At 50.1% G+C, this 26,052-nt stretch overlaps 1 protein-coding gene across 6 annotated transcripts in view; it reads right to left on the bottom strand.

Annotated features, from left to right (window-relative positions):
* Positions 1-26,052, bottom strand: part of LOC126987741 (A-kinase anchor protein 9-like) — a 139,402-nt gene that overhangs the window by 101,456 nt on the left and 11,894 nt on the right. For 5 of the 6 annotated variants that reach the window (XM_050845047.1, XM_050845054.1, XM_050845041.1 and 2 more), the window contains exons 6-9: positions 6,811-7,969; positions 3,482-5,914; positions 1,559-1,702; positions 1,027-1,125 (exon numbers count right to left, since the gene is read on the bottom strand). In XM_050845047.1, coding sequence (XP_050701004.1) covers positions 1,027-1,125; positions 1,559-1,702; positions 3,482-5,914; positions 6,811-7,969 — 3,835 coding nt within the window. Of the gene's footprint in view, positions 1-1,026; positions 1,126-1,558; positions 1,703-3,481; positions 5,915-6,334; positions 6,566-6,810; positions 7,970-26,052 lie in introns of those variants that run through there. The other variant, XM_050845072.1, reaches the window with a different exon arrangement.

A 26,052-nucleotide genomic window follows, 5' to 3' on the forward strand; every position in this document is an offset into this window, starting at 1 on the left:
AGAGAGAGCAGGGTGGGGACTATGCCTATTAACCTCTATGATAACTCTATATGTTACCTGCACTTTCCCTTTCCTCTATCTCAGTCTGTTTTGGTGTATGTGTGTGTGTGTGTGAGTGTGTGTGGTTGTGAGGCAGACGCTCTAACCACTGAGCTACCGGGCTGTGTGTGTGTGTGTGTGTGTGTGTGTGTGTGTGTATTTTTGTCTCTATCTATGCACTTTCATGTTTTATTTAAGCAGATTTACAGGTAATGAGTTTATACTTGCTTTGATTTCAACAGAGTGCAGTCCATAAGAATCATTAATACTACATAAAAGGGGTTTGCAGGTCACATTATAGAAGTCCTGTAGAGCATTTCCATTGATTCCATTCAACCCCAAGTTCATTATGTGATTGTTTTGCTGTACAATCGCTTTTCAAAACATGTAACCAAACTATGAAGTGTGGGATGCCAGCAGTGTGACCCAGAAGCGCAGTGCAATGAGTCAAACTGCAGTGCTGACTTGCCTGATGGTCGAGCCTCCCATGACCTACTTAGCCAGGGTGTATCTCTTTGGCTGACCGGCAAAGGCATGGCTCTCCCGTTACGCTGGTCGTGGGTTCCATCCTCGTGGGTTTCGTTACGCGCAGAGATCGTGTTGGAGTTTAGTATATAGAAAAATTTGGGCATTTCAAAATCTCATTAGCCTGGACCGACACCTGCCTGCACACCTGGCACCATGGCATCGGCTAGCTGTGTGCCCATCACGGTGTTGTTACTGACACTAAGCGGACCCACAAGCGATATCCGCAGACCCCATATCCCAAGGCGCTTAGGGAGACTATCAAGGAGCTACATCATAGTCAGGACCTGCACGCCTGGCACCATTTAGCTGTGTGCCATTTACCAAGACCATCACGGTGTTGGTACTGACAGAGCGGAGCCAGAAGTGATGCCCGCAGCCCCCATATCCCAAGGCGCTTAGGAAGACTACCATGGTCCTACATTATAGTTTCTGCAACATCCCAGGGAATGCGACACCTACCTTGATAACTGCTTGCTGCAAAGAACTGGCTGCAACTTCTATGTTCATGGCACTGCTATCACTGTGGGTTCCTAGGAGATGGGTGCTGAGCTCTTCAACCTGGAGGGAAGCATAAAGATGTAAATAATAAAAGTGTTTAGAGGAATAACCTTTCTATAAACTCATTTTGTTCAGATGGAATTAACCGTGTAGCAGCGATGGGCCAGATTTGTGGCTTTATCGTGTAGCAGCGACGGGCCAAATTTGTGGCTTTACCGTGTAGCAGCGACAGGCCAAATTTGTGGCTTTACCGTGTAGCAGCGATGGGCCAAATTTGTGGCTTTACCGTGTAGCAGCGACGGGCCAAATTTGTGCCATGATATAAACCCCCAAAATAGATGATACATAATCTGATCACAAATGCTTTGATATGTATTATGAAATGGTTTGTGTGAGGGGTGATTTTTTCTCATTTTTCTCGCTTGGAGGGACCATTAAGAAACACGATCCCCGCTGCTACCGGGTTAAACTTGCCAAATAAATAGAAACTCACACAGGAGGTTAAGGCTTCGGTAAATCTTGCCAGGGAGGGGTGAGTCTCAGCCTCCACCTTCCACTGGGCCGTGAAGCGTTCCACCCACTCCTCCACAACCTGTATGACGGCCCGGCGCTCCACCAAACGCAGCTTTAATTCTCTCTGGAAAATAAAACATAAATATTTGCATGCGTTTCTTTGGATTATGAACGAAAATATGGTCACAAAACAGGAACAAAATAGGAATATATAGGATAGCAGAAGGTCCACAAAAATAATAATAATAATAATAAAAATACAGGTAACTCTCGATATACGTGTTTTTTAAATAACGCGTGGTCCAAAATCCAAATAAATGTTTAATACAGTCAGATGCATTGACGCTTTATAGGAAGGCTGAGAGGAGGGTGGGAGGCAGAGAGGAGGGGGGAAGGGAGAGAGGAGGGAGGAAGGCAGAGAGGAGGGAGGGAGTCAGAGAGGAGGGGGGAAGGCAGAGAGGAGGGAGGGAGGGAGGCAGAGCTGAGGGAGGTAGGGAGGCAGAGAGGAGGGGGGAAGGAGAGGAGGGAGGGAGGAAGGCAGAAAGGAGGGAGGGAGGAGGCAGAGAGGAGGGAAGGGAGAGGGAGGAGGAAGGCAGAGAGGAGGAGGAAGGCAGAGGAGGAGGGAGGAGGAGGCAGAGAGGAGGGGGAAGGGAGAGGAGGAGGAAGGCAGAGGAGGGAGGAGGGAGGCAGAGGAGGAGGGAGGCAGAGAGGAGGGGGGAGGGAGGAAGGCAGAGAGGAGGGAGGAGGAGGCAGAGGAGGGAGGAGGGAGAGGAGGGAGGAAGGCAGAGAGGGAGGGAGGCAGGCAGAGACGGAGGGATGGATGGAGGCAGAGAGGAGGGGGAAGGGAGAGAGAGGGAGGAAGGCAGAGAGGAGGGAGGAGGGAGGCAGAGGAGGGAGGAGGCAGAGAGGAGGGGAAGGGAGAGAGGAGGAAGGCAGAGGAGGGAGGAGGAGGCAGAGAGGAGGGGAAGGAGAGAGGGAGGAAGGCAGAGAGGAGGGAGGGAGGAAGGCAGAGAGGAGGGAGGAAGGGAGGCAGAGAGGAGGGGGAAGGAGAGAGGAGGGAGGAATGCAGAGAGGTTGGAGGGAGGAAGGCAGAGAGGAGGGAGGGAGGAGGCAGAGAGGAGGGGGCAATGGACGTTAGGTTGCTCCTGAGTGACGCCACGTTAGACTGTGACGCCATGCTTCCATTGGCCAGCAGCTCACTACTGCTATTGGTCAAGATTTTCTCATAACATTATCCTAAAAAAAAAAATTCACGCCACACTGCAGTGTTGCCAGATTGGGCTACTTATCGCAAATTGGGCTACTTTTGGGTCTTCTGTGCTACTAAATTTTGAGGTGAGTGTTGATTACATATTGTTGTCTAACAAGGTCTTGTCTCATTTCAGTCATTAAAAGAACGAAAAAACATGTTTTATATGACGTGTCAGAGGTGACTTAATGCATATTTTCCCATAGGGTTATAGTCCCGCCGTCATGTTTCATGCGCCAAGTCCGAACGAAATACCCGGGGATGACTGTATACACGTTTTTTTTCACTTATACGCAATATTTTACGGAGTGTCCACCAGATGTCTCACGCAACTGGACTCACACGGCCACACAGCTGAGCTCAGTTCTTCCCACACGCCACTTGAACAACAATACAGTACCCACGCTACCCAACAACAACAACACCCTCGCTGCTGTGCTACCACGAGGGGAAGGGCAGCCAGAGGAGGAACCACGAGAGGGAGAGGAGTCAGAGTGATACAGTAGGCAATAAGGGTACAAACCGACCTCTTGTTTGACTCATCGTTTTTGATTTACGCGACCTCTTCAAGGACACAATAATCGCGTAAGTTGAGAGCTACCAGTAATAATAATAATCTTAAATACTCTTGAATACATATCTACAAATACGTACCTCAAACTTTGGTCTTGGGCACAGCTTCTGCAGCTTTTCATGCCTCAGTAAAACATTGTTACTGGCCAGGCACTCCTTCAGCAATCTGTTCTCTTGCTCCACCTTGACCAACTCCAAAGCCTTATCATCACCCCCGTCAGTAGCCGCGCCCAGCCTCTCCTCCACTCCTGGGTCGACGCGAGTTTTATGCTGCCTGAGGTGGTCCAGTTCGGCTTGGAAGGAGATGTTTTCCAGGTCCGTTTGAAGCTTATCTTGCTGTAGTTTATCCGAGTGCTGTTGGAGGGTAGCCAGGCAATCCAGGTAAGCGTGCTGGTGTCTCCAATGCTCCTCAAGATCTTGGCATAACATGGTCAGCCACAGAGACACATCAACGCGTTCCAGGGGAATTTCAGGCTCTCCTACATTAGAGGAGAGAAGTTCCGTCAAAATACCTCGGAGCTTCTCGGGACATTCTCCGCCTCCCGCAATGAACTCCGTGAGGGTCTGACGGAACTTTCTGATCTCCCTTCCCTGTAGTTCGAGCTTCTCCTCTTGACCTTTAACCTTCACCCTCAAGGCAATCAGTTCTTCTTGTGTATTTAGGTTGTCCTTAGATTTTGAGGCTTCTGCTGCCCTTAAGGATTTCCGTTCATCCTCCAGGTGAGAGATGTGTTGTCCGAGTCTCACTTTTTCATTCTGCAGGGAAGTTATGATGAAATGCTGCTCATGGATCTTGCTCTCCAGTCTCTCGGCCTCATTACAAAGCTCCTTTTTCTCTTTCTCCAACAGTGTAAGTTTATCCTTCAAAACGCCTTCCCTTCTCCCACTTTCGTCTCCCCTCCCGTCGATATAGTCAAGCTTCTCTCTATGGGTCGTTCTTTCCACCTCCTCGTCCTCTGTGTCGCTCCTCTGTAAGCGGTCTTTCCGAGGCTCAGCTCCGGTCTTCTGCTGGGAGAGGAGAGCAGTGGCTTCACAGAGCTTCACATCAACACTCCGCAACACAGCGTTCAAAACCTCACACTTATCCTCACACTCCTCCTCAACCCTCTTCCTCTCCTGCTCTCCACTCTGTAGACGCTCAAGCAAGCTAAGACAGTTTCCATGGAGCTCTTCCATTCCCTTCTGTTTCTTTCTAAGCTCTTGAAGCTCACTCTCCTTACAGGTAATCTCTTCTCTAAGCTCCCTTAACTCATTGTCTTTTTCCAAGGAGAACTTTCTGTGCATCTCCTCAAGTTCTCTTTCTTTATGGGAGAATTTATCCTTGAGTGTTTTATCCAGTTCTTGAAGTTCACGTTCCTTTAATAAGTACTTTTCCTTATAGCTGTCTCCAAGGTCCCTCAAGTCTGACTCCTTCAGCTCCACAGTTTGGGTGAACTTTTCAAGCTTCCGCCCAGCTGCCTCCACGCCAGCACGCTCCTCCACCTGCCCCTCCTTCAGCTCCACAGTTTGGGTGCACTTTTCAAGCTTCCACCCAGTTGCCTCCACGCCAGCGCACTCCTCCACCTGCCCCTCCGTCACTTCCGTTTCTCCCGAGTCCATCATTACCTGCGTCCCACACTGAGCAAGAGCCGCCTTCTCTCTTTGTAAGTCACCAATCCGGGGAAGCAAATTTTCTATCCCAGCGTCTGTGTGTTCCGCCTTGTTGCTAAGACCCCCAACTCGCTCCAGCAAACGTTCCTGCTCGGCGCCTAAAATCCTCAGCTGTGTCATTAAATTCTCCTTTTCTTGAGTTAGTTTCTTATTTTCTTGGCACAAACTCTCATTCTCCCGCAACAGAAGTACCTTTGCGTCAGCCATACTGCTGCTCTCCTTAGCTAAAGACTCATTTCTTGTAGCTAGAGACTCATTTTTCTTGTTAAGTTCTTGCTCCTTTTGAATCCAAGCTTCCCTTTCTATACACAAGGTTCTAATTTGCTGAGACAGGTTTTGTTTATCTTCGTCCAATGTTTCCTTCTCGGCCAGTATGGATTTTTTTTCAGTGAGCAATGTTTCTTTTTCTGTGAGCAACATTTCTTTGTCCGTGGCCCAAATGTCGGTTTCCTGAAGCAATGCCTTCCTTTCCTCTGCCCAGGAATGCTTCTCACCAACCAAATCATCTTTTTCCTTCATGAGCTTTTCTTTCTCTGCTCCTAAAGACTCCATATGCTCAAACAACACTTTCTTATCACCCAATATCAGTTCTTTCTCTGAGGACAAACTCTCTATTTTCATGGTTAGTGAATCTCTCTCTTCAACTAACTTCATGTTCTCTGAAACCGAGCTTTTGTTTTCAAGGATCAAGTTCTCTTTCTCTGAGGACAAACTCTCAATTTTCATGGTTAGGGAATCTCTCTCTTCAACTAACTTCATGTTCTCTGAAACCGAGCTTTTGTTTTCAAGGATCAAGTTCTCTTTCTCTGAGGACAAACTCTCAATTTTCATGGTTAGGGAATCTCTCTCTTCAACTAACTTAACCTTCTCCGAAACCAAGCTTTTGTTTTCAAGGATCAAGTTCTCTTTCTCTAAGGACAAACTCTCAATTTTCATGGTTAGGGAATCTCTCTCTTCAACTAACTTCATGTTCTCTGAAACCGAGCTTTTGTTTTCAAGGATCAAGTTCTCTTTCTCTAAGGACAAACTCTCAATTTTCATGGTTAGGGAATCTCTCTCTTCAACTAACTTCATGTTCTCTGAAACCGAGCTTTTGTTTTCAATGATCAAGTTCTCTTTCTCTGAGGACAAACTCTCAATTTTCATGGTTAGGGAATCTCTCTCTTCAACTAACTTTTTGTTCTCTGAAACCGAGCTTTTGTTTTCTAGGATCAAGTTCTCTTTCTCTGAGGACAAGCTCTCAATTTTCATGGTTAGGGCATCTCTCTCTTGAACTAACTTAACCTTCTCTGAAACCGAGCTTTTGTTTTCAATGATCAAGTTCTCTTTCTCTGAGGACAAACTCTCAATTTTCATGGTTAGGGAATCTCTCTCTTCAACTAACTTTATATTCTCCGAAACCAAGCTTTTGTTTTCAAGGATCAAGTTCTCTTTCTCTGAGGACAAACTCTCAATTTTCATGGTTAGGGAATCTCTCTCTTCAACTAACTTTATATTCTCCGAAACCGAGCTTTTGTTTTCTCTGAGGACAAATCTTCAACTAACTTTATATTCTCCGAAACCGAGCTTTTGTTTTCAAGGATCAAGTTCTCTTTCTCTGAGGACAAACTCTCAATTTTCATGGTTAGGGAATCTCTCTCTTCAACTAACTTCATGTTCTCTGAAACCGAGCTTTTGTTTTCAATGATCAAGTTCTCTTTCTCCGAGGACAAGCTTTCTACTTTTAAGCTTAGGGCATCTGTCTCTTGAACTAACTTAACCTTCTCCGAAACCAAGCTTTTGTTTTCTAGAATCAAGTTGTCTTTCTCTGTGAGCAATGCTTCCTTCTCTGTGGCCCAAATTTCACTTTCCCTCATCAACAAATCTTTCTCCCTGTCCGAGTCTCTTTTCTCACTCAATAAACCGTTGCGTTCCGTGATGAGCGACTCTTTGGCTTTGGTCAGTACCTCTGTTTCCTTCAATAAGTCATCTTGTTCCCTTTCCAGTGACTTATAAGCTTCCACCAATCTGCTGGTTTCCATGGTGAGAGCTTCTTTTTCTTTCTTCAACATTTTATAATCTGAATCTAATATTTCTTTTTCCTTGATTGTTAACCGACACTGTAAGGTTAGTTCTTCTATTCTCTTGGTCAGTGACTCGGTTTTCGAAGCTAAACTTAAATTTTCTTTGGTTAACTGCCGTTTCTCTGATGATAAACTCTCCTTCTCCCTGTCTGAAGTTTCTTTTACTGAACACAAGTCATTTTTTTCTTCTATCAACACATCCCGAGCTTTAGAGAGAGCTGCGTTTTCCTTAGTTAATCTTTCTACTTCCTGTTTAAGAGCTTCCAGTTTCCTATAGTCACCCTCCTTAGAAGCTAACACATTGGCAAGTTCTTCCTCAGCTGCACGGAGTTGAAGGGTTACTTGTTCCTGTTTGACCTCGAATGCAGTTTTCTGTTCAAAGAGCTTCCTAGCGTTCTGTATTTCCTTCTGTAACTTGGCTTCTGTTTCCTTCTTCCTCTCCATCTCCACCTTGAGATCCTGCGACAGCCCTTCTGTAACCTTCTGGAGACTATGCATCCTCTCTTCATTCCTCATCTGTCTCTCGGCTTGCTTCCTCAATCTGTCCTGAAGATCATCTCTGGAAGCAGTTTCTTCATCCAGGCATCTTCTAAGAGTTTCCTTTTCCTCAACCTCAGCCTCCAGCTCTTTCTTGTAGACCTCCCACTCCTCTTTTTCCCTCAGGAGGCTTGCCACCTTCTCCCTCTCCTCCTCCAGCTGGGCCCCGAGAGTGCTGCTGTGTTGGGTGAGCTGTTCCGTTAGTTTGGCAGACTCCTCATTCTTGCACCTCTCAAGAGCTGCCATTTGAAGGGTCATGTCTTGCATCTTCAAGGCATGTTCCTCCCTCACGGCTGCTAAGTCTCTCTCGTGTGTCACTCTGGGGGGGAGAAAATAAGGTTAGGAAACGCACACACAAAAATATGGTCAGAAAAATGCAAGAAATAGAATTTAATACTCGGAAATGTCGCTTTTTGGAAATGGAAAAGTGAGGAAAGAAATGGGAGTATAAGATTGAGGGAGAAAAATTCAGGTTCGTAAACACACACAAAAAAATAATCAGAAAAATGCAAGAAATGGACTTATACTCGGAAATGTCGTTTTGGAAATGGAAAAGTGAGTTAAGAAATGGGAGTATGAAATTGGGGGAGAAGATATATCATGAAAGAGAAGGCTGAGAAAGGTTTGCAGTCACTTAGTAATGTAAACCAATAACTGGATAAATTCAGAATCAACAGGGACATAGGCAAAAATTGGTTTACTAACAGAGTGATGGATGAGTGGAATAGGCTTAGCAGTCATGTGGTGAGTGCCAATACAATCGTCACATTAAAAAATAGACTAGATAAATTCATGGACAGCGATATTAGGTGGGGTTAGATACACGGGAGCTTAGGGTCAAAGAAGCTGCCTCGTACAAGCCTATCCTGGTGGATAGGGGAAGGGTTGGTAATGGGACTGGTGGATAGGGGAAGGATTGGTAATGGGACTGGTGGATAGGGGAAGGGTTGGTAATGGGACTGGTGGATAGGGGAAGAGTTGGTAATGGGACTGGTGGATAGGGGAAGGATTGGTAATGGGACTGGTGGATAGGGGAAGGGTTGGTAATGGGACTGGTGGATAGGGGAAGGATTGGTAATGGGACTGGTGGATAGGGGAAGGGTTGGTAATGGGACTGGTGGATAGGGGCAGTGTTGGTAATGGTACTGGTGGATAGGGGAAGGGTTGGTAATGGGACTGGTGGATAGGGGAAGGTTTGGTAATGGGACTGGTGGATAGGGGAAGGGTTGATAATGGGACTGATGGATAGGGGAAGGATTGGTAATGGGTCTGGTGGATAGGGGAAGGGTTGGTAATGGGACTGGTGGATAGGGAAGGGTTGGTAATGGGACTGGTGGATAGGGTAAGGATTGGTAATGGGACTGGTGGATAGGGGAAGGTTTGTAATGGGACTGGTGGATAGGTGAATGGTTAGTAATTGGACGGGTGGATAGTGGAAGGGTTGGTAATGGGACTGATGGATAGGGGAAGGATTGATAATGGGACTGGTGGATAGGGAAGGTTGGTAATGGGACTGGTGGATAGGGAAGGTTGGTAATGGGACTGGTGGATAGGGAAGGATTGGTAATGGGACTGGTGGATAGGGGAAGGGTTGGTAATGGGACTGGTGGATAGGGGAAGGGTTGGTAATGGGACTGGTGGATAGGGGAAGGGTTGGTAATGGGACTGGTGGATAGGGAAGGATTGGTAATGGACTGGTGGATAGGGAAGGTTGGTAATGGGACTGGTGGATAGGGGGTTGGTAATGGGACTGGTGGATAGGGGAAGGGTTGGTAATGGGACTGGTGGATAGGGAAGGATTGGTAATGGGACTGGTGGATAGGGAAGGTTGGTAATGGGACTGGTGGATAGGGAAGGTTGGTAATGGGACTGGTGGATAGGGGAAGGATTGGTAATGGGACTGGTGGATAGGGAAGGGTTGGTAATGGGACTGGTGGATAGGGGAAGGATTGGTAATGGGACTGGTGGATAGGGAAGGGTTGGTAATGGGACTGGTGGATAGGGGAAGGATTGGTAATGGGACTGGTGGATAGGGAAGGGTTGGTAATGGGACTGGTGGATAGGGAAGGATTGGTAATGGGACTGGTGGATAGGGGAAGGGTTGGTAATGGGACTGGTGGATAGGGAAGGATTGGTAATGGGACTGGTGGATAGGGAAGGGTTGGTAATGGGACTGGTGGATAGGGGAAGGATTGGTAATGGGACTGGTGGATAGGGAAGGGTTGGTAATGGGACTGGTGGATAGGGAAGGGTTGGTAATGGGACTGGTGGATAGGAAGGATTGGTAATGGGACTGGTGGATAGGGAAGGGTTGGTAATGGGACTGGTGGATAGGGAAGGGTTGGTAATGGGACTGGTGGATAGGGAAGGATTGGTAATGGGACTGGTGGATAGGGAAGGTTGGTAATGGGACTGGTGGATAGGGAAGGTTGGTAATGGGACTGGTGGATAGGGGAAGGGTTGGTAATGGGACTGGTGGATAGGGAAGGTTGGTAATGGGACTGGTGGATAGGGAAGGTTGGTAATGGGACTGGTGGATAGGAAGGGTTGGTAATGGGACTGGTGGATAGGGAAGGGTTGGTAATGGGACTGGTGGATAGGGAAGGGTTGGTAATGGGACTGGTGGATAGGGAAGGGTTGGTAATGGAACTGGTGGATTGGGGAAGGGTTGGTAATGGGACTGGTGGATAGGGAAGGTTGGTAATGGGACTGGTGGATAGGGAAGGGTTGGTAATGGGACTGGTGGATAGGGAAGGGTTGGTAATGGGACTGGTGGATAGGGAAGGGTTGGTAATGGGACTGGTGGATAGGGAAGGGTTGGTAATGGGACTGGTGGATAGGGAAGGCTGGTAATGGGACTGGTTGATAGGGGAAGGATTGGTAATGGGACTGTTGGATAGGGGAATGATTGGTAATGGGACTGGTGGATAGGGGAGGGGTTGGTAATGGGATTGGTGCATAGGGGAAGGATTGGTAATGGAACTGGGGTTGGGGGAAAGGTTGGGAATGGGAATGGTGGATAGGGGAAGGGTTGGTAATGGGACTGGTGGAGAGGGGAAGGATTGGTAATGGAACAGGTGGAGAGGGGAAGGGTTGGTAATGGGACTGGTGGATAGGGAAGGGTTGGTAATGGGACTGGTGGATAGGGAAGGATTGGTAATGGGACTGGTGGATAGGGAAGGGTTGGTAATGGGACTGGTGGATAGGGAAGGATTGGTAATGGGACTTGTGGATAGGGAAGGATTGGTAATGGGACTGGTGGATAGGGAAGGGTTGGTAATGGGACTGGTGGATAGGGGAAGGGTTGGTAATGGGACTGGTGGATAGGGGAAAGATTGGTAATGGGACTGGTGGATAGGGGAAGGGTTGGTAATGGGACTGGTGGAAAGGAGAATGATTGGTAATGGGACTGGTGGATAGGGGACGGGTTGGTAATGGGACTGGTGGATAGGAGAAGGATTGGTAATGGGACTGGTGGATAGGGAAGGGTTGGTAATGGGACTGGTGGATAGGGAAGGATTGGTAATGGGACTGGTGGATAGGAGAAGGATTGGTAATGGGACTGGTGGATAGGGGAAGGGTTGGTAATGGGACTGGTGGATATCGGAAGGATTGGTAATGGGACTGGTGGATAGGGGAAGGGTTGGTAATGGGACTGGTGGATATGGGAATTATTTGTAATGGGACTGTTGGATAGGGAAGGATTGGTAATGGGACTGGTGGATAGGGAAGGATTGGTAATGGGACTGGTGGATAGGGAAGGTTGGTAATGGGACTGGTGGATAGGGAAGGATTGGTAATGGGACTGGTGGATAGGGATTGGTAATGGGACTGGTGGATAGGGAAGATTGGTAATGGGACTGGTGGATAGGGGAAGGATTGGTAATGGGACTGGTGGATAGGGGAAGGGTTGGTAATGGGACTGGTGGATAGGGGAAGGATTGGTAATGGGACTGGTCGATAGGTGAAGGGTTGGTAATGGGACAGGTGGAAAGGGAGAGGATTGGTAATGGGACTGGTGGATAGGGAAGGGTTGGTAATGGGACTGGTGGATAGGGAAGGATTGGTAAGGGGACTGGGGGATATGGGAAGGTTTTGTAATGGTACTGGTGGATAGGGGAAAGATTGGTAATGGGACTGGTGGATAGGGGAAGGATTGGTAATGGGACTGGTGGATAGGGGAAGGGTTGGTAATGGGACTGGTGGATAGGGAAGGTTGGTAATGGGACTGGTGGATAGGGAAGGGTTGGTAATGGGACTGGTGGATAGGGAAGGGTTGGTAATGGGACTGGTGGATAGGGGAAGGTTGGTAATGGGACTGGTGGATAGGGGAAGGCTGGTAATGGGACTGGTGGATAGGGAAGGGTTGGTAATGGGACTGGTGGATAGGGAAGGGTTGGTAATGGGACTGGTGGATAGGGAAGGATTGGTAATGGACTGGTGGATAGGGAAGGGTTGGTAATGGGACTGGTGGATAGGGATAGGATTGGTAATGGGACTGGTGGATAGGGGAAGGGTTGGTAATGGGACTGGTGGATAAAGGAAGGGTTGGTAATGGGACTGGTGGATAGGGAAGGATTGGTAATGGGACTGGTGGATAGGGAAGGATTGGTAATGGGACTTGTGGATAGGGGACAGGTTGGTAATGGGATTGGCGGATAGGGGAAGGATTGGTAATGGGACTGGTGGATAGGCGAAGGGTTGGTAATGCGACTGGTGGATAGGGAAGGGTTGGTAATGGGACTAGTGGATAGGGGAAGGATTGGTAATGGGACTGGTGGATAGGGCAAGGGTTGGTAGTGGGAGTGTTGGATAGGGAAGGATTTGTAATGGGACTGGTGGATAGGGGAAGGATTGGTTTTGGGACTGGTGGATAGGGGAAGGATTGGTAATGGGACTGGTGGATAGGGGAAGGGTTGGTAATGGGACTGGTGGATAGGGAAGGTTGGTAATGGGACTGGTGGATAGGGAAGGGTTGGTAATGGGACTGGTGGATAGGGGAAGGATTGGTAATGGGACTGGTGGATAGGGAAGGGTTGGTAATGGGACTGGTGGATAGGGAAGGATTGGTAATGGACTGGTGGATAGGGAAGGATTGGTAATGGGACTGGTGGATAGGGAAGGATTGGTAATGGGACTGGTGGATAGGGGAAGGGTTGGTAATGGGACGGGTGGATAGGGGAAGGCTTGGTACTGGGACTGGTGGATAGCGGACGGATTGGTTATGGGACTGGTGGATAGGGGAAGGTTTGGTAATGGGACTGGTGGATAGGGGAAGGATTGGTAATGGGACTGGTGGATAGGGAAGGGTTGGTAATGGGACTGGTGGATAGGGAAGGATTGGTAATGGGACTGGTGGATAGGGAAGGGTTGGTAATGGGACTGGTGGATAGGGGAAGGATTGGTAATGGGACTGGTGGATAGGGAAGGATTGGTAATGGGACTGGTGGATAGGGAAGGTTGGTAATGGGACTGGTGGATAGGGAAGGATTGGTAATGGGACTGGTGGATAGGGAAGGCTGGTAATGGGACTGGTGGATAGGGAAGGATTGGTAATGGGACTGGTGGATAGGGGAAGGTTGGTAATGGGACTGGTGGATAGGGAAGGATTGGTAATGGGACTGGTGGATAGGGAAGGGTTGGTACGGGACTGGTGGATAGGAAGGATTGGTAATGGGACTGGTGGATAGGGAAGGATTGGTAATGGGACTGGTGGATAGGGGAAGGATTGGTAATGGACTGGTGGATAGGGAAGGGTTGGTAATGGGACTGGTGGATAGGGAAGGGTTGGTAATGGGACTGGTGGATAGGGAAGGTTGGTAATGGGACTGGTGGATAGGGGATTGGTAATGGACTGGATAGGGAAGGCTGGTAATGGGACTGGTGGATAGGGAAGGATTGGTAATGGGACTGGTGGATAGGGAAGGTTGGTAATGGGACTGGTGGATAGGGAAGGATTGGTAATGGGACTGGTGGATAGGGAAGGGCTGGTAATGGGACTGGTGGATAGGGAAGGGTTGGTAATGGGACAGGTGGATAGGGAAGGATTGGTAATGGGACTGGTGGATAGGGGAAGGGTTGGTAATGGGACTGGTGGATAGGGAAGGATTGGTAATGGGACTGGTGGATAGGGAAGGATTGGTAATGGGACTGGTGGATAGGGAAGGGTTGGTAATGGGACTGGTGGATAGGGAAGGGTTGGTAATGGACTGGTGGATAGGGAAGGATTGGTAATGGGACTGGTGGATAGGGGAAGGATTGGTAATGGGACTGGTGGATAGGGAAGGATTGGTAATGGACTGGTGGATAGGGAAGGGTTGGTAATGGGACTGGTGGATAGGGAAGGATTGGTAATGGGACTGGTGGATAGGGGAAGGTTGGTAATGGGACTGGTGGATAGGGAAGGGTTGGTAATGGGACTGGTGGATAGGGAAGGATTGGTAATGGGACTGGTGGATAGGGAAGGGTTGGTAATGGGACTGGTGGATAGGGGAAGGATTGGTAATGGGACTGGTGGATAGGGGAAGGATTGGTAATGGGACTGGTGGATAGGGAAGGATTGGTATGGGACTGGTGGATAGGGAAGGTTGGTAATGGGACTGGTGGATAGGGAAGGTTGGTAATGGGACTGGTGGATAGGGGAAGGATTGGTAATGGGACTGGTTTATAGGGGAAGGATTGGTAATGGGACTGGTGGATAGGGGAAGGATTGGTAATGGGACTGGTGGATAGGGAAGGATTGGTAATGGACTGGTGGATAGGGAAGGCTGGTAATGGGACTGGTGGATAGGGGAAGGATTGGTAATGGGACTGGTGGATAGGGAAGGGTTGGTAATGGACTGGTGGATAGGGGAAGATTGGTAATGGGACTGGTGGATAGGGAAGGATTGGTAATGGGACTGGTGGATAGGGAAGGATTGGTACGGGACTGGTGGATAGGGAAGGTTGGTAATGGGACTGGTGGATAGGGGAAGGATTGGTAATGGGACTGGTGGATAGGGATAGGGTTGGTAATGGGACTGGTGGATAGGGAAGGATTGGTAATGGGACTGGTGGATAGGGAAGGATTGGTAATGGGACTGGTGGATAGGGAAGGATTGGTAATGGGACTGGTGGATAGGGAAGGGTTGGTAATGGGACTGGTGGATAGGGAAGGGTTGGTAATGGGACTGGTGGATAGGGAAGGATTGGTAATGGGACTGGTGGATAGGGTAAGGATTGGTAATGGGACTGGTGGATAGGGGAAGGATTGGTAATGGGACTGGTGGATAGGGAAGGAGTTGGTAATGGGACTGGTGGATAGGGAAGGATTGGTAATGGGACTGGTGGATAGGGAAGGTTGGTAATGGGACTGGTGGATAGGGAAGGGTTGGTAATGGGACCGGTGGATAGGGAAGGATTGGTAATGGGACTGGTGGATAGGGAAGGATTGGTAATGGGACTGGTGGATAGGGAAGGGTTGGTAATGGGACTGGTGGATAGGGAAGGTTGGTAATGGGACTGGTGGATAGGGAAGGATTGGTAATGGGACTGGTGGATAGGGAAGGGCTGGTAATGGGACTGGTGGATAGGGAAGGATTGGTAATGGACTGGTGGATAGGGGAAGGTTGGTAATGGGACTGGTGGATAGGGAAGGATTGGTAATGGGACTGGTGATAGGGAAGGATTGGTAATGGGACTGGTGGATAGGGAAGGATTGGTAATGGGACTGGTGGATAGGGAAGGATTGGTAATGGACTGGTGGATAGGAAGGATTGGTAATGGGACTGGTGGATAGGAAGGATTGGTAATGGACTGGTGGATAGGGAAGGATTGGTAATGGACCGGTGGATAGGGAAGGTTGGTAATGGGACTGGTGGATAGGGGAAGGTTGGTAATGGGACCGGTGGATAGGGAAGGGTTGGTAATGGGACTGGTGGATAGGAAGGATTGGTAATGGGACTGGTGGATAGGGAAGGATTGGTAATGGGACCGGTGGATAGGGAAGGGTTGGTAATGGGACTGGTGGATAGGGAAGGTTGGTAATGGGACTGGTGGATAGGGAAGGTTTGGTAATGGGACTGGTGGATAGGGGAAGGATTGGTAATGGGACTGGTGGATAGGGGAAGGGTTGGTAATGGGACTGGTGGATAGGGGAGGAATTGGTAATGGGACTGGTGGATAGGGGAAGGGTTGGTAATGGAGCTGGTGGAGAGGGGAGGAATTGGTAATGGGACTGGTGTATACGGGAAGGGTTGGTAATGGGACTGGTGGATAGGGGAGGAATTGGTAATTGGACTGGTGGATAGGGGAAGGGTTGGTAATGGACTGGTGGATAGGGAAGGGTTGGTAATGGGACTGGTGGATAGGGAAGGGCTGGTAATGGGACTGGTGGATAGGGAAGGATTGGTAATGGGACTGGTGGATAGGGAAGGATTGGTAATGGGACTGGTGGATAGGGGTTGGTAATGGACTGGTGGATAGGGAAGGATTGGTAATGGGACTGGTGGATAGGGAAGGATTGGTAATGGGACCGGTGGATAGGGAAGGATTGGTAATGGGACTGGTGGATAGGGAAGGATTGGTAATGGGACTGGTGGATAGGGAAGGGCTGGTAATGGGACCGGTGGATAGGGGAAGGATGGTGGACTGGTGGATAGGGGAAGGATTGGTAATGGGACTGGTGGATAGGGAAGGGCTGGTAATGGGACTGGTGGATAGGGAAGGATTGGTAATGGGACTGGTGGATAGGGAAGGTTGGTAATGGGACTGGTGGATAGGGGAAGGATTGGTAATGGACTGGTGGATAGGGAAGGATTGGTAATGGGACTGGTGGATAGGGAAGGATTGGTACGGACTGGTGGATAGGGGAAGGTTGGTAATGGGACTGGTGGATAGGGGAAGGATTGGTAATGGGACTGGTGGATAGGGAAGGATTGGTAATGGGACTGGTGATAGGGAAGGATTGGTAATGGGACCGGTGGATAGGGAAGGGGGAGGTTGGTAATGGACTGGTGGATAGGGGAAGGTTGGTAATGGGACTGGTGGATAGGGAAGGATTGGTAATGGACTGGTGGATAGGGAAGGGTTGGTAATGGGACTGGTGGATAGGGAAGGATTGGTAATGGGACTGGTGGATAGGGAAGGTTGGTAATGGGACTGGTGGATAGGGAAGGATTGGTAATGGGACTGGTGGATAGGGGAAGGATTGGTAATGGGACTGGTGGATAGGGGAAGGATTGGTACGGGACTGGTGGATAGGGAAGGTTGGTACGGGACCGGTGGATAGGGAAGGATTGGTAATGGGACTGGTGGATAGGGAAGGTTGGTAATGGGACTGGTGGATAGGAAGGTTGGTAATGGGACTGGTGGATAGGGAAGGTTGGTAATGGGACTGGTGGATAGGGAAGGATTGGTAATGGGACTGGTGGATAGGGGAAGGATTGGTAATGGGACTGGTGGATAGGGAAGGATTGGTAATGGACTGGTGGATAGGGAAGGATTGGTACGGGACTGGTGGATAGAAGATTGGTAATGGGACTGGTGGATAGGGAAGGATTGGTACGGGACTGGTGGATAGGGAAGGTTGGTAATGGACTGGTGGATAGGGAAGGATTGGTAATGGACCGGTGGATAGGGAAGGTTGGTAATGGACTGGTGGATAGGGAAGGATTGGTAATGGGACTGGTGGATAGGGAAGGGTTGGTAATGGACTGGTGGATAGGGGAAGGATTGGTAATGGGACTGGTGGATAGGGAAGGCTGGTACGGGACTGGTGGATAGGGAAGGGTTGGTAATGGACTGGTGGATAGGGGAAGGATTGGTAATGGGACTGGTGGATAGGGAAGGATTGGTAATGGGACTGGTGGATAGGGGAAGGATTGGTAATGGACTGGTGGATAGGGAAGGTTGGTAATGGGACTGGTGGATAGGGAAGGATTGGTAATGGACTGGTGGATAGGGAAGGATTGGTACGGGACTGGTGGATAGGGGAAGGATTGGTAATGGGACTGGTGGATAGGGAAGGGGTTGGTAATGGACTGGTGGATAGGGGAAGGATTGGTAATGGGACTGGTGGATAGGGAAGGATTGGTAATGGACTGGTGGATAGGGAAGGCTGGTAATGGACTGGTGGATAGGGAAGGGTTGGTAATGGGACCGGTGGATAGGGGAAGGTTGGTAATGGGACTGGTGGATAGGGAAGGATTGGTAATGGGACTGGTGGATAGGAAGGATTGGTAATGGACTGGTGGATAGGGAAGGATTGGTAATGGGACTGGTGGATAGGGGAAGGATTGGTAATGGGACTGGTGGATAGGGAAGGATTGGTAATGGACTGGTGGATAGGGGAAGGCTGGTAATGGGACTGGTGGATAGGGAAGGATTGGTAATGGGACCGGTGGATAGGGAAGGATTGGTAATGGGACTGGTGGATAGGGGAAGGATTGGTAATGGACTGGTGGATAGGGAAGGGTTGGTAATGGGACTGGTGGATAGGGAAGGGTTGGTACGGGACTGGTGGATAGGGAAGGATTGGTAATGGACTGGTGGATAGGGAAGGCTGGTAATGGGACCAGGATAGGGAAGGATTGGTAAAGGACTGGTGGATAGGGAAGGCTGGTAATGGGACTGGTGGATAGGGAAGGATTGGTAATGGGACTGGTGGATAGGGGAAGGATTGGTAATGGGACTGGTGGATAGGGAAGGGTTGGTAATGGGACTGGTGGATAGGGAAGGTTGGTAATGGACCAGGATAGGAAGGATTGGTAATGGACTGGTGGATAGGGAAGGTTGGTAATGACTGGTGGATAGGGGAAGGATTGGTAATGGGACTGGTGGATAGGGAAGGATTGGTAATGGGACTGGTGGATAGGGAAGGTTGGTAATGGGACTGGTGGATAGGGGAAGGGCTGGTAATGGACTGGTGGATAGGGGAAGGATTGGTAATGGGACTGGTGGATAGGGAAGGATTGGTAATGGGACTGGTGATAGGGAAGGGTTGGTAATGGGACTGGTGGATAGGGGAAGGATTGGTAATGGGACTGGTGGATAGGGAAGGATTGGTAATGGGACCGGTGGATAGGGAAGGTTGGTAATGGACCGGTGGATAGGGAAGGATTGGTAATGGGACTGGTGGATAGGGAAGGATTGGTAATGGGACTGGTGGATAGGGAAGGGTTGGTAATGGACTGGTGGATAGGGAGGATTGGTAATGGGACTGGTGGATAGGGAAGGATTGGTAATGGGACTGGTGGATAGGGAAGGATTGGTAATGGGACTGGTGGATAGGGAAGGGTTGGTAATGGACTGGTGGATAGGAAGGCTGGTAATGGGACTGGTGGATAGGGAAGGATTGGCAATGGACCGGTGGATAGGGAAGGGTTGGTAATGGGACTGGTGGATAGGGGAAGGTTGGTAATGGGACTGGTGGATAGGGAAGGATTGGTAATGGGACTGGTGGATAGGGGGTTGGTAATGGGACTGGTGGATAGGGAAGGATTGGTAATGGGACTGGTGGATAGGGAAGGGCTGGTAATGGGACTGGTGGATAGGGAAGGGTTGGTAATGGGACTGGTGGATAGAAGGTTGGTAATGGGACTGGTGGATAGGGAAGGATTGGTAATGGGACCGGTGGATAGGGGAAGGATTGGTAATGGGACTGGTGGATAGGGAAGGTTGAATGGGACTGGTGGATAGGGGAAGGATTGGTAATGGGACCGGTGGATAGGGAAAGGTTGGTAATGGGACTGGTGGATAGGGAAGGATTGGTAATGGGACTGGTGGATAGGGAAGGATTGGTAATGGACTGGTGGATAGGGAAGGTTGGTAATGGGACTGGTGGATAGGGAAGGATTGGTAATGGACTGGTGGATAGGGGATTGGTAATGGGACTGGTGGATAGGGGAAGGGTTGGTAATGGGACTGGTGGATAGGGAAGGCTGGTAATGGGACTGGTGGATAGGGAAGGATTGGTAATGGGACTGGTGGATAGGGAAGGATTGGTAATGGGACTGGTGGATAGGGGAAGGGTTGGTAATGGGACTGGTGGATAGAAGGGTTGGTAATGGGACTGGTGGATAGGGAAGGGTTGGTAATGGGACTGGTGGATAGGGAAGGGTTGGTAATGGGACTGGTGGATAGGGAAGGATTGGTAATGGACTGGTGGATAGGGAAGGGTTGGTAATGGGACTGGTGGATACGGAAGGATTGGTAATGGACTGGTGGATGGGGAAGGATGGTAATGGGACTGGTGGATAGGGAAGGGTTGGTAATGGGACCGGTGGATAGGGAAGGATTGGCAATGGACTGGTGGATAGGGAAGGATTGGTACAATGGGACTGGTGGATAGGGAAGGCTGGTAATGGGACTGGTGGATAGGGAAGGTTGGTAATGGGACTGGTGGATAGGGAAGGGCTGGTAATGGGACTGGTGGATAGGGAAGGATTGGTAATGGGACTGGTGGATAGGGAAGGTTGGTAATGGACCGGTGGATAGGGAAGGATTGGTAATGGGACTGGTGGATAGGGAAGGATTGGTAATGGGACTGGTGGATAGGGGAAGGATTGGTAATGGGACTGGTGGATAGGGAAGGATTGGTAATGGGACTGGATAGGGAAGGTTGGTAATGGACTGGTGGATAGGGAAGGATTGGTAATGGGACTGGTGGATAGGGAAGGATTGGTAATGGGACTGGTGGATAGGGAAGGGTTGGTAATGGGACTGGTGGATAGGGAAGGGTTGGTAATGGACTGGTGGATAGGGAAGGATTGGTAATGGACTGGTGATAGGGGAAGGTTGGTAATGGACTGGTGGATAGGGAAGGATTGGTAATGGGACCGGTGGATAGGGAAGGATTGGAAATGGGACTGGTGGATAGGGGAAGGATTGGTAATGGACTGGTGGATAGGGAAGGATTGGTAATGGGACTGGTGGATAGGGAAGGTTGGTACGGGACTGGTGGATAGGGGAAGGATTGGTACGGGACTGGTGGATAGGGAAGGATTGGTAATGGGACCGGTGGATAGGGAAGGTTGGTAATGGGACCGGTGGATAGGGAAGGGTTGGTAATGGACTGGTGGATAGGGAAGGCTGGTAATGGGACTGGTGGATAGGGAAGGTTGGTAATGGGACTGGTGGATAGGGAAGGGTTGGTAATGGGACTGGTGGATAGGGAAGGATTGGTAATGGGACTGGTGGATAGGGAAGGATTGGTAATGGGACTGGTGGATAGGGAAGGTTGGTAATGGGACTGGTGGATAGGGGAAGGTATGGCAATGTGACTGGTGGATAGGTAAGGATTGGTAATGGGACTGGGGGATAGGGGAAGGATTGGTAATGGGACTGGGGGATAGGGAAGGTGGTAATGGGACTGGTGGATGGGAAAGGGTTGGTAATGGGACTGGTGGATAGGGGAAGGGCTGGTAATGGGACTGGTGGATAGGGAAGGATTGGTAATGGGACTGGTGGATAGAAGGGTTGGTAATGGGACTGGTGGATAGGGGAAGGAATGGTAATGGGACTGGTGGATAGGGGAAGGTTTGTAATTGGGACCGGTGGATAGGGAAGGATTGGTAATGGACCGGTGGATAGGGGAAGGGCTGGTAATGGGACTGGTGGATAGGGAAGGACTGGTAATGGGACCGGTGGATAGGGAAGGGTTGGTAATGGGACTGGTGGATAGGGGAAGGCTGGTAATGGGAGTGGTGGTTAGGGGATGGAGTGGTAATGGGACTGGTGGATAGGGGAAGGGTTGGTAATGGGACCGGTGGATAGGGAAGGTTGGTAATGGGACTGGTGGATAGGGAAGGATTGGTAATGGGACTGGTGGATAGGGGAAGGATTGGCATGGGACTGGTGGATAGGGAAGGGGTTGGTAATGGGACTGGTGGATAGGGAAGGATTGGTTGGTAATGGGACTGGTGGATAGGGAAGGATGTAAGGGACTGGTAATGGACTGGTGGATAGGGAAGGTTGGTAATGGGACCGGTGGATAGGGGAAGGGTTGGTAATGGGACCGGTGGATAGGGAAGGATTGGCAATGGACTGGTGGATAGGGAAGGGGTTGGTAATGGGACTGGTGGATAGGGGAAGGTTGGTAATGGGACCGGTGGATAGGGAAGGGTTGGTAATGGGACCGGTGGATAGGGAAGGGTTGCAATGGGACTGGTGGATAGGGGAAGGTTGGTAATGGGACTGGTGGATAGGGAAGGATTGGTAATGGACCGGTGGATAGGGAAGGATTGGTATGGGACCGGTGGATAGGGAAGGTTGGTAATGGGACCGGTGGATAGGGGAAGGGTTGGTAATGGGACTGGTGGATAGGGAAGGATTGGTAATGGGACTGGTGGATGGGGGAAGGGGAAGGATTGTACGGGACTGGTGGATAGGGGAAGGATTGGTAATGGGACTGGTGGATGGGGAAGGATTGGTAATGGGACTGGTGGATAGGGGACGGATTGGTAATGGGACCTGTGGATAAGGGAAGGATTGGTAATGGGACTGGTGGATAGGAAGGGTTGGTACGGGACTGGTGGATAGGGGACGGATTGGTAATGGGACCGCTGGATAGGGGAAGGATTGGTAATGGGACTGGTGGATAGGGAAGGGTTGGTAATGGGACTGGTGGATAGGGAAGCCAGGAAGGGGACTGTGATAGGGGGATTGGTAATGGGACCGGTGGATAGGGAAGGATTGGTAATGGGACTGGTGGATAGGGGAAGGGATTGGTAATGGGGACTGGTGGATAGGGAAGGGTTGGTAATGGGACTGGTGGATAGGAAGGATTGGTAATGGGACTGGTGGATAGGGAAGGATTGGTAATGGACTGGTGATAGGGCAAGGAATGGGACCGGTGGATAGGGAAGGTTGGTAATGGGACTGGTGGATAGGGAAGGCTGGTAATGGGACTGGTGGATAGGGAAGGACTGGTACGGGACTGGTGGATAGGGAAGGATTGGTAATGGACTGGTGGATAGGGAAGGGGTTGGTACGGGAAGGATTGGTAATGGACTGGTGGATAGGGTTGATTGATTAGGGGAAGGATTGGTAATGGACTGGTGGATAGGGAAGGACGGTAATGGGACTGGTGGATAGGGAAGGATTGGTAATGGGACTGGTGGATAGGGAAGGATTGGTAATGGGACCGGTGGATAGGGGAGGGTTGGTATTGGACTGGTGGATAGGGAAGGATTGGTAATGGGACTGGTGGATAGGGAAGGATTGGTAATGGGACTGGTGGATAGGGAAGGTTGGTAATGGGACTGGTGGATAGGGAAGGATTGGTAATGGGACTGGTGGATAGGGAAGGATTGGTAATGGACTGGTGGATAGGGAAGGATTGGTAATGGGACTGGTGGATAGGGAAGGACCGGTGGACAAGCTTGGTAATGGGATTGGTGGATAGGGGAAGGTTGGTAATGGGACTGGTGGATAGGAAGGATTGGTAATGGGACTGGTGGATAGGAAGGATTGGTAATGGGACTGGTGGATAGGGAAGGGTTGGTAATGGGACTGGTGGATAGGGGAAGGGTAAAGGACTGGTGGATAGGGAAGGGTTGGTAATGGGACTGTGGATAGGGGGATTGGTAATGGGACTGGTGGATAGAAGGATTGGTAATGGACTGGTGGATAGGGAAGGATTGGTAATGGGACTGGTGGATAGGGAAGGTTGGTAATGGACTGGTGGATAGGGAAGGATTGTACGGGACTGGTGGATAGGGAAGGATTGGTAATGGGACTGGTGGATAGGGAAGGGGTTAATTAATGGGACTGGTGGATAGGGAAGGATTGGTAATGGGACTGGTGGATAGGGAAGGATTGGTAATGGGACTGGTGGATAGGGAAGGATTGGTAATGACTGGTGGATAAGTGCGGGAAGGGTTGGTACGGGACTGGTGGATAGGGAAGGATTGGTAATGGGACTGGTGGATAGGGAAGGATTGGTAATGGGACTGGTGGATAGGAAGGGTTGGTAATGGGACCGGTGGATAAAATACTGGTACGACTGGAAGGTTGTAACGGTGATAAAGGGTTGGTAATGGGACTGGTGGATAGGGGAGGATTGCAATGGGACTGGTGGATAGGGAAGGATTGGTAATGGGACTGGTGGATAGGAAGGTTGGTAATGGGACCGGTGGATAGGGAAGGGTTGGTACGGGACTGGTGGATAGGGGAAGGGTTGGTGCAGGATAGGCACAATGGACTGGTGGATAGACTAGGGGAAGGATTGGTACGGAACTGGTGGATAGGGAAGGATTGGTAATGGGACTGGTGGATAGGAAGGATTGGTAAGGGACTGGTGGATAGGAAGGGTTGGTAAGGGACTGGTGGATAGGGAAGGATTGGTAATGGACTGGTGGATAGGGTGATTGGTAATGGGACTGGTGGATAGGGGAAGGTTGGTAATGGGACCGGTGGATGGGGAAGGTTGGGTAATGGGACTGGTGGATAGGGAAGGATTGGTAATGGGACTGGTGGATAGGGAAGGGTTGGTAATGGGACTGGTGGATAGGGAAGGTTGGTAATGGGACTGGTGGATAGGGGAAGGTACGTGACCGTGATAGAAGCAGGGGCTGGACCAGTACAGGGAAGGGTTGGTAATGGGACTGGTGGATAGGGGAAGGTTGGTAAGGGGACTGGTGGATAGGGAAGGATTGGTAATGGGACTGGGAAGGTGGATAGGGAAGGTTGGTAATGGGACTGGTGGATAGGGAAGGATTGGTAATGGACAAGGCCAGAAGAAGGTAGCTGGACTGGTGGATAGGGAAGGATTGGTAATGGACTGGTGGATAGGGGAAGGATTGGTAAGGGACTGGTGGATAAGGAAGGTAATGACCAGATAGGAAGGAATGGACTGTGGTTGGTATGGGACTGGTGGATAGGGAAGGTTGGTACGGGACTGGTGGATAGGGAAGGGTTGGCAATGGACTGGTGGATAGGGAAGGATTGGTAATGGGACTGGTGGATAGGGGAAGGTTGGTAATGGACTGTGATAGGGAAGGTTTGCAATGGGACTGGTGGATAGAAGGATTGGTAAAGGGACTGGTGGATAGGAGAAGGGTTGGTAATGGGACTGGTGGATAGGGGAAGGGCTGGTAAAGGGACTGGTGGATAGGGAAGGATTGTAATGGGACTGGTGGATAGGGAAGGATTGGTAATGGGACTGGTGGATAGGGAAGGTTGGTAATGGGACTGGTGGATAGGGAAGGGTTGGTACGGGACTGGTGGATAGGGAAGGATTGGTAATGGGACTGGTGGATAGGGTAAGGATTGGTAATGGGACTGGTTGATAGGGGAAGGGCTGGTAATGGGACTGGTGGATAGAAGGGTTGGTAATGGGACTGGTGGATAGGGAAGGATTGGTAATGGGACTGGTGGATAGGGGTTGGTACGGGACTGGTGGATAGGGGAAGGATTGGTAATGGACTGGTGGATGGGGAAGGATTGGTAATGGGACTGGTGGATAGGGAAGGATTGGTAATGGGACTGGTGGATAGGGAAGGTTGGCAATGGGACTGGTGGATAGGGGAAGGTTGGTAATGGGACTGGTGGATAGGGAAGGATTGGTAATGGGACTGTGGATAGGGAAGGATTGGTAATGGGACTGGTGGATAGGGAAGGGCTGGTAATGGACCGGTGGATAGGGAAGGGTTGGTAATGGGACCGGTGGATAGGGGAAGGAGTGGTAATGGGACTGGTGGATAGGGAAGGTGGTAATGGGACTGGTGGATAGGGAAGGGTTGGTAATGGGACCGGTGGATAGGGAAGGGTTGGTAATGGGACTGGTGGATAGGGGAAGGACTGGTAATGGGACTGGTGGATAGGGAAGGGTTGGTAATGGGACTGGTGGATAGGGAAGGATTGGTAATGGGACTGGTGGATAGGGAAGGATTGGTAATGGGACCGGTGGATAGGGGATTGGTATGGGACCGGTGGATAGGGAAGGATTGGTAATGGACCGGTGGATAGGGAAGGGCTGGTAATGGACTGGTGGATAGGGAAGGATTGGTAATGGGACTGGTGGATAGGGAAGGATTGGTAATGGGACTGGTGGATAGGGAAGGATTGGTAATGGGACTGGTGGATAGGGGAAGGATTGGTAATGGGACTGGTGGATAGGGAAGGATTGGTAATGGGACTGGTGGATAGGGAAGGGTTGGTAATGGGACTGGTGGATAGGGAAGGGTTGGTAATGGGACTGGTGGATAGGGAAGGGTTGGTAATGGGACTGGTGGATAGAAGGATTGGTAATGGGACTGGTGGATAGGGAAGGATTGGTAATGGGACCGGTGGATAGGGAAGGATTGGTAATGGGACCGGTGGATAGGGAAGGGTTGGTAATGGGACTGGTGGATAGGGAAGGATTGGTAATGGGACTGGTGGATAGGGAAGGATTGGTAATGGGACTGGTGGATAGGGAAGGCT

Source organism: Eriocheir sinensis, chromosome 6 (genome assembly GCF_024679095.1).
Source record: "Eriocheir sinensis breed Jianghai 21 chromosome 6, ASM2467909v1, whole genome shotgun sequence".
NCBI classification, from domain to species: Eukaryota; Metazoa; Arthropoda; class Malacostraca; order Decapoda; family Varunidae; genus Eriocheir; species Eriocheir sinensis.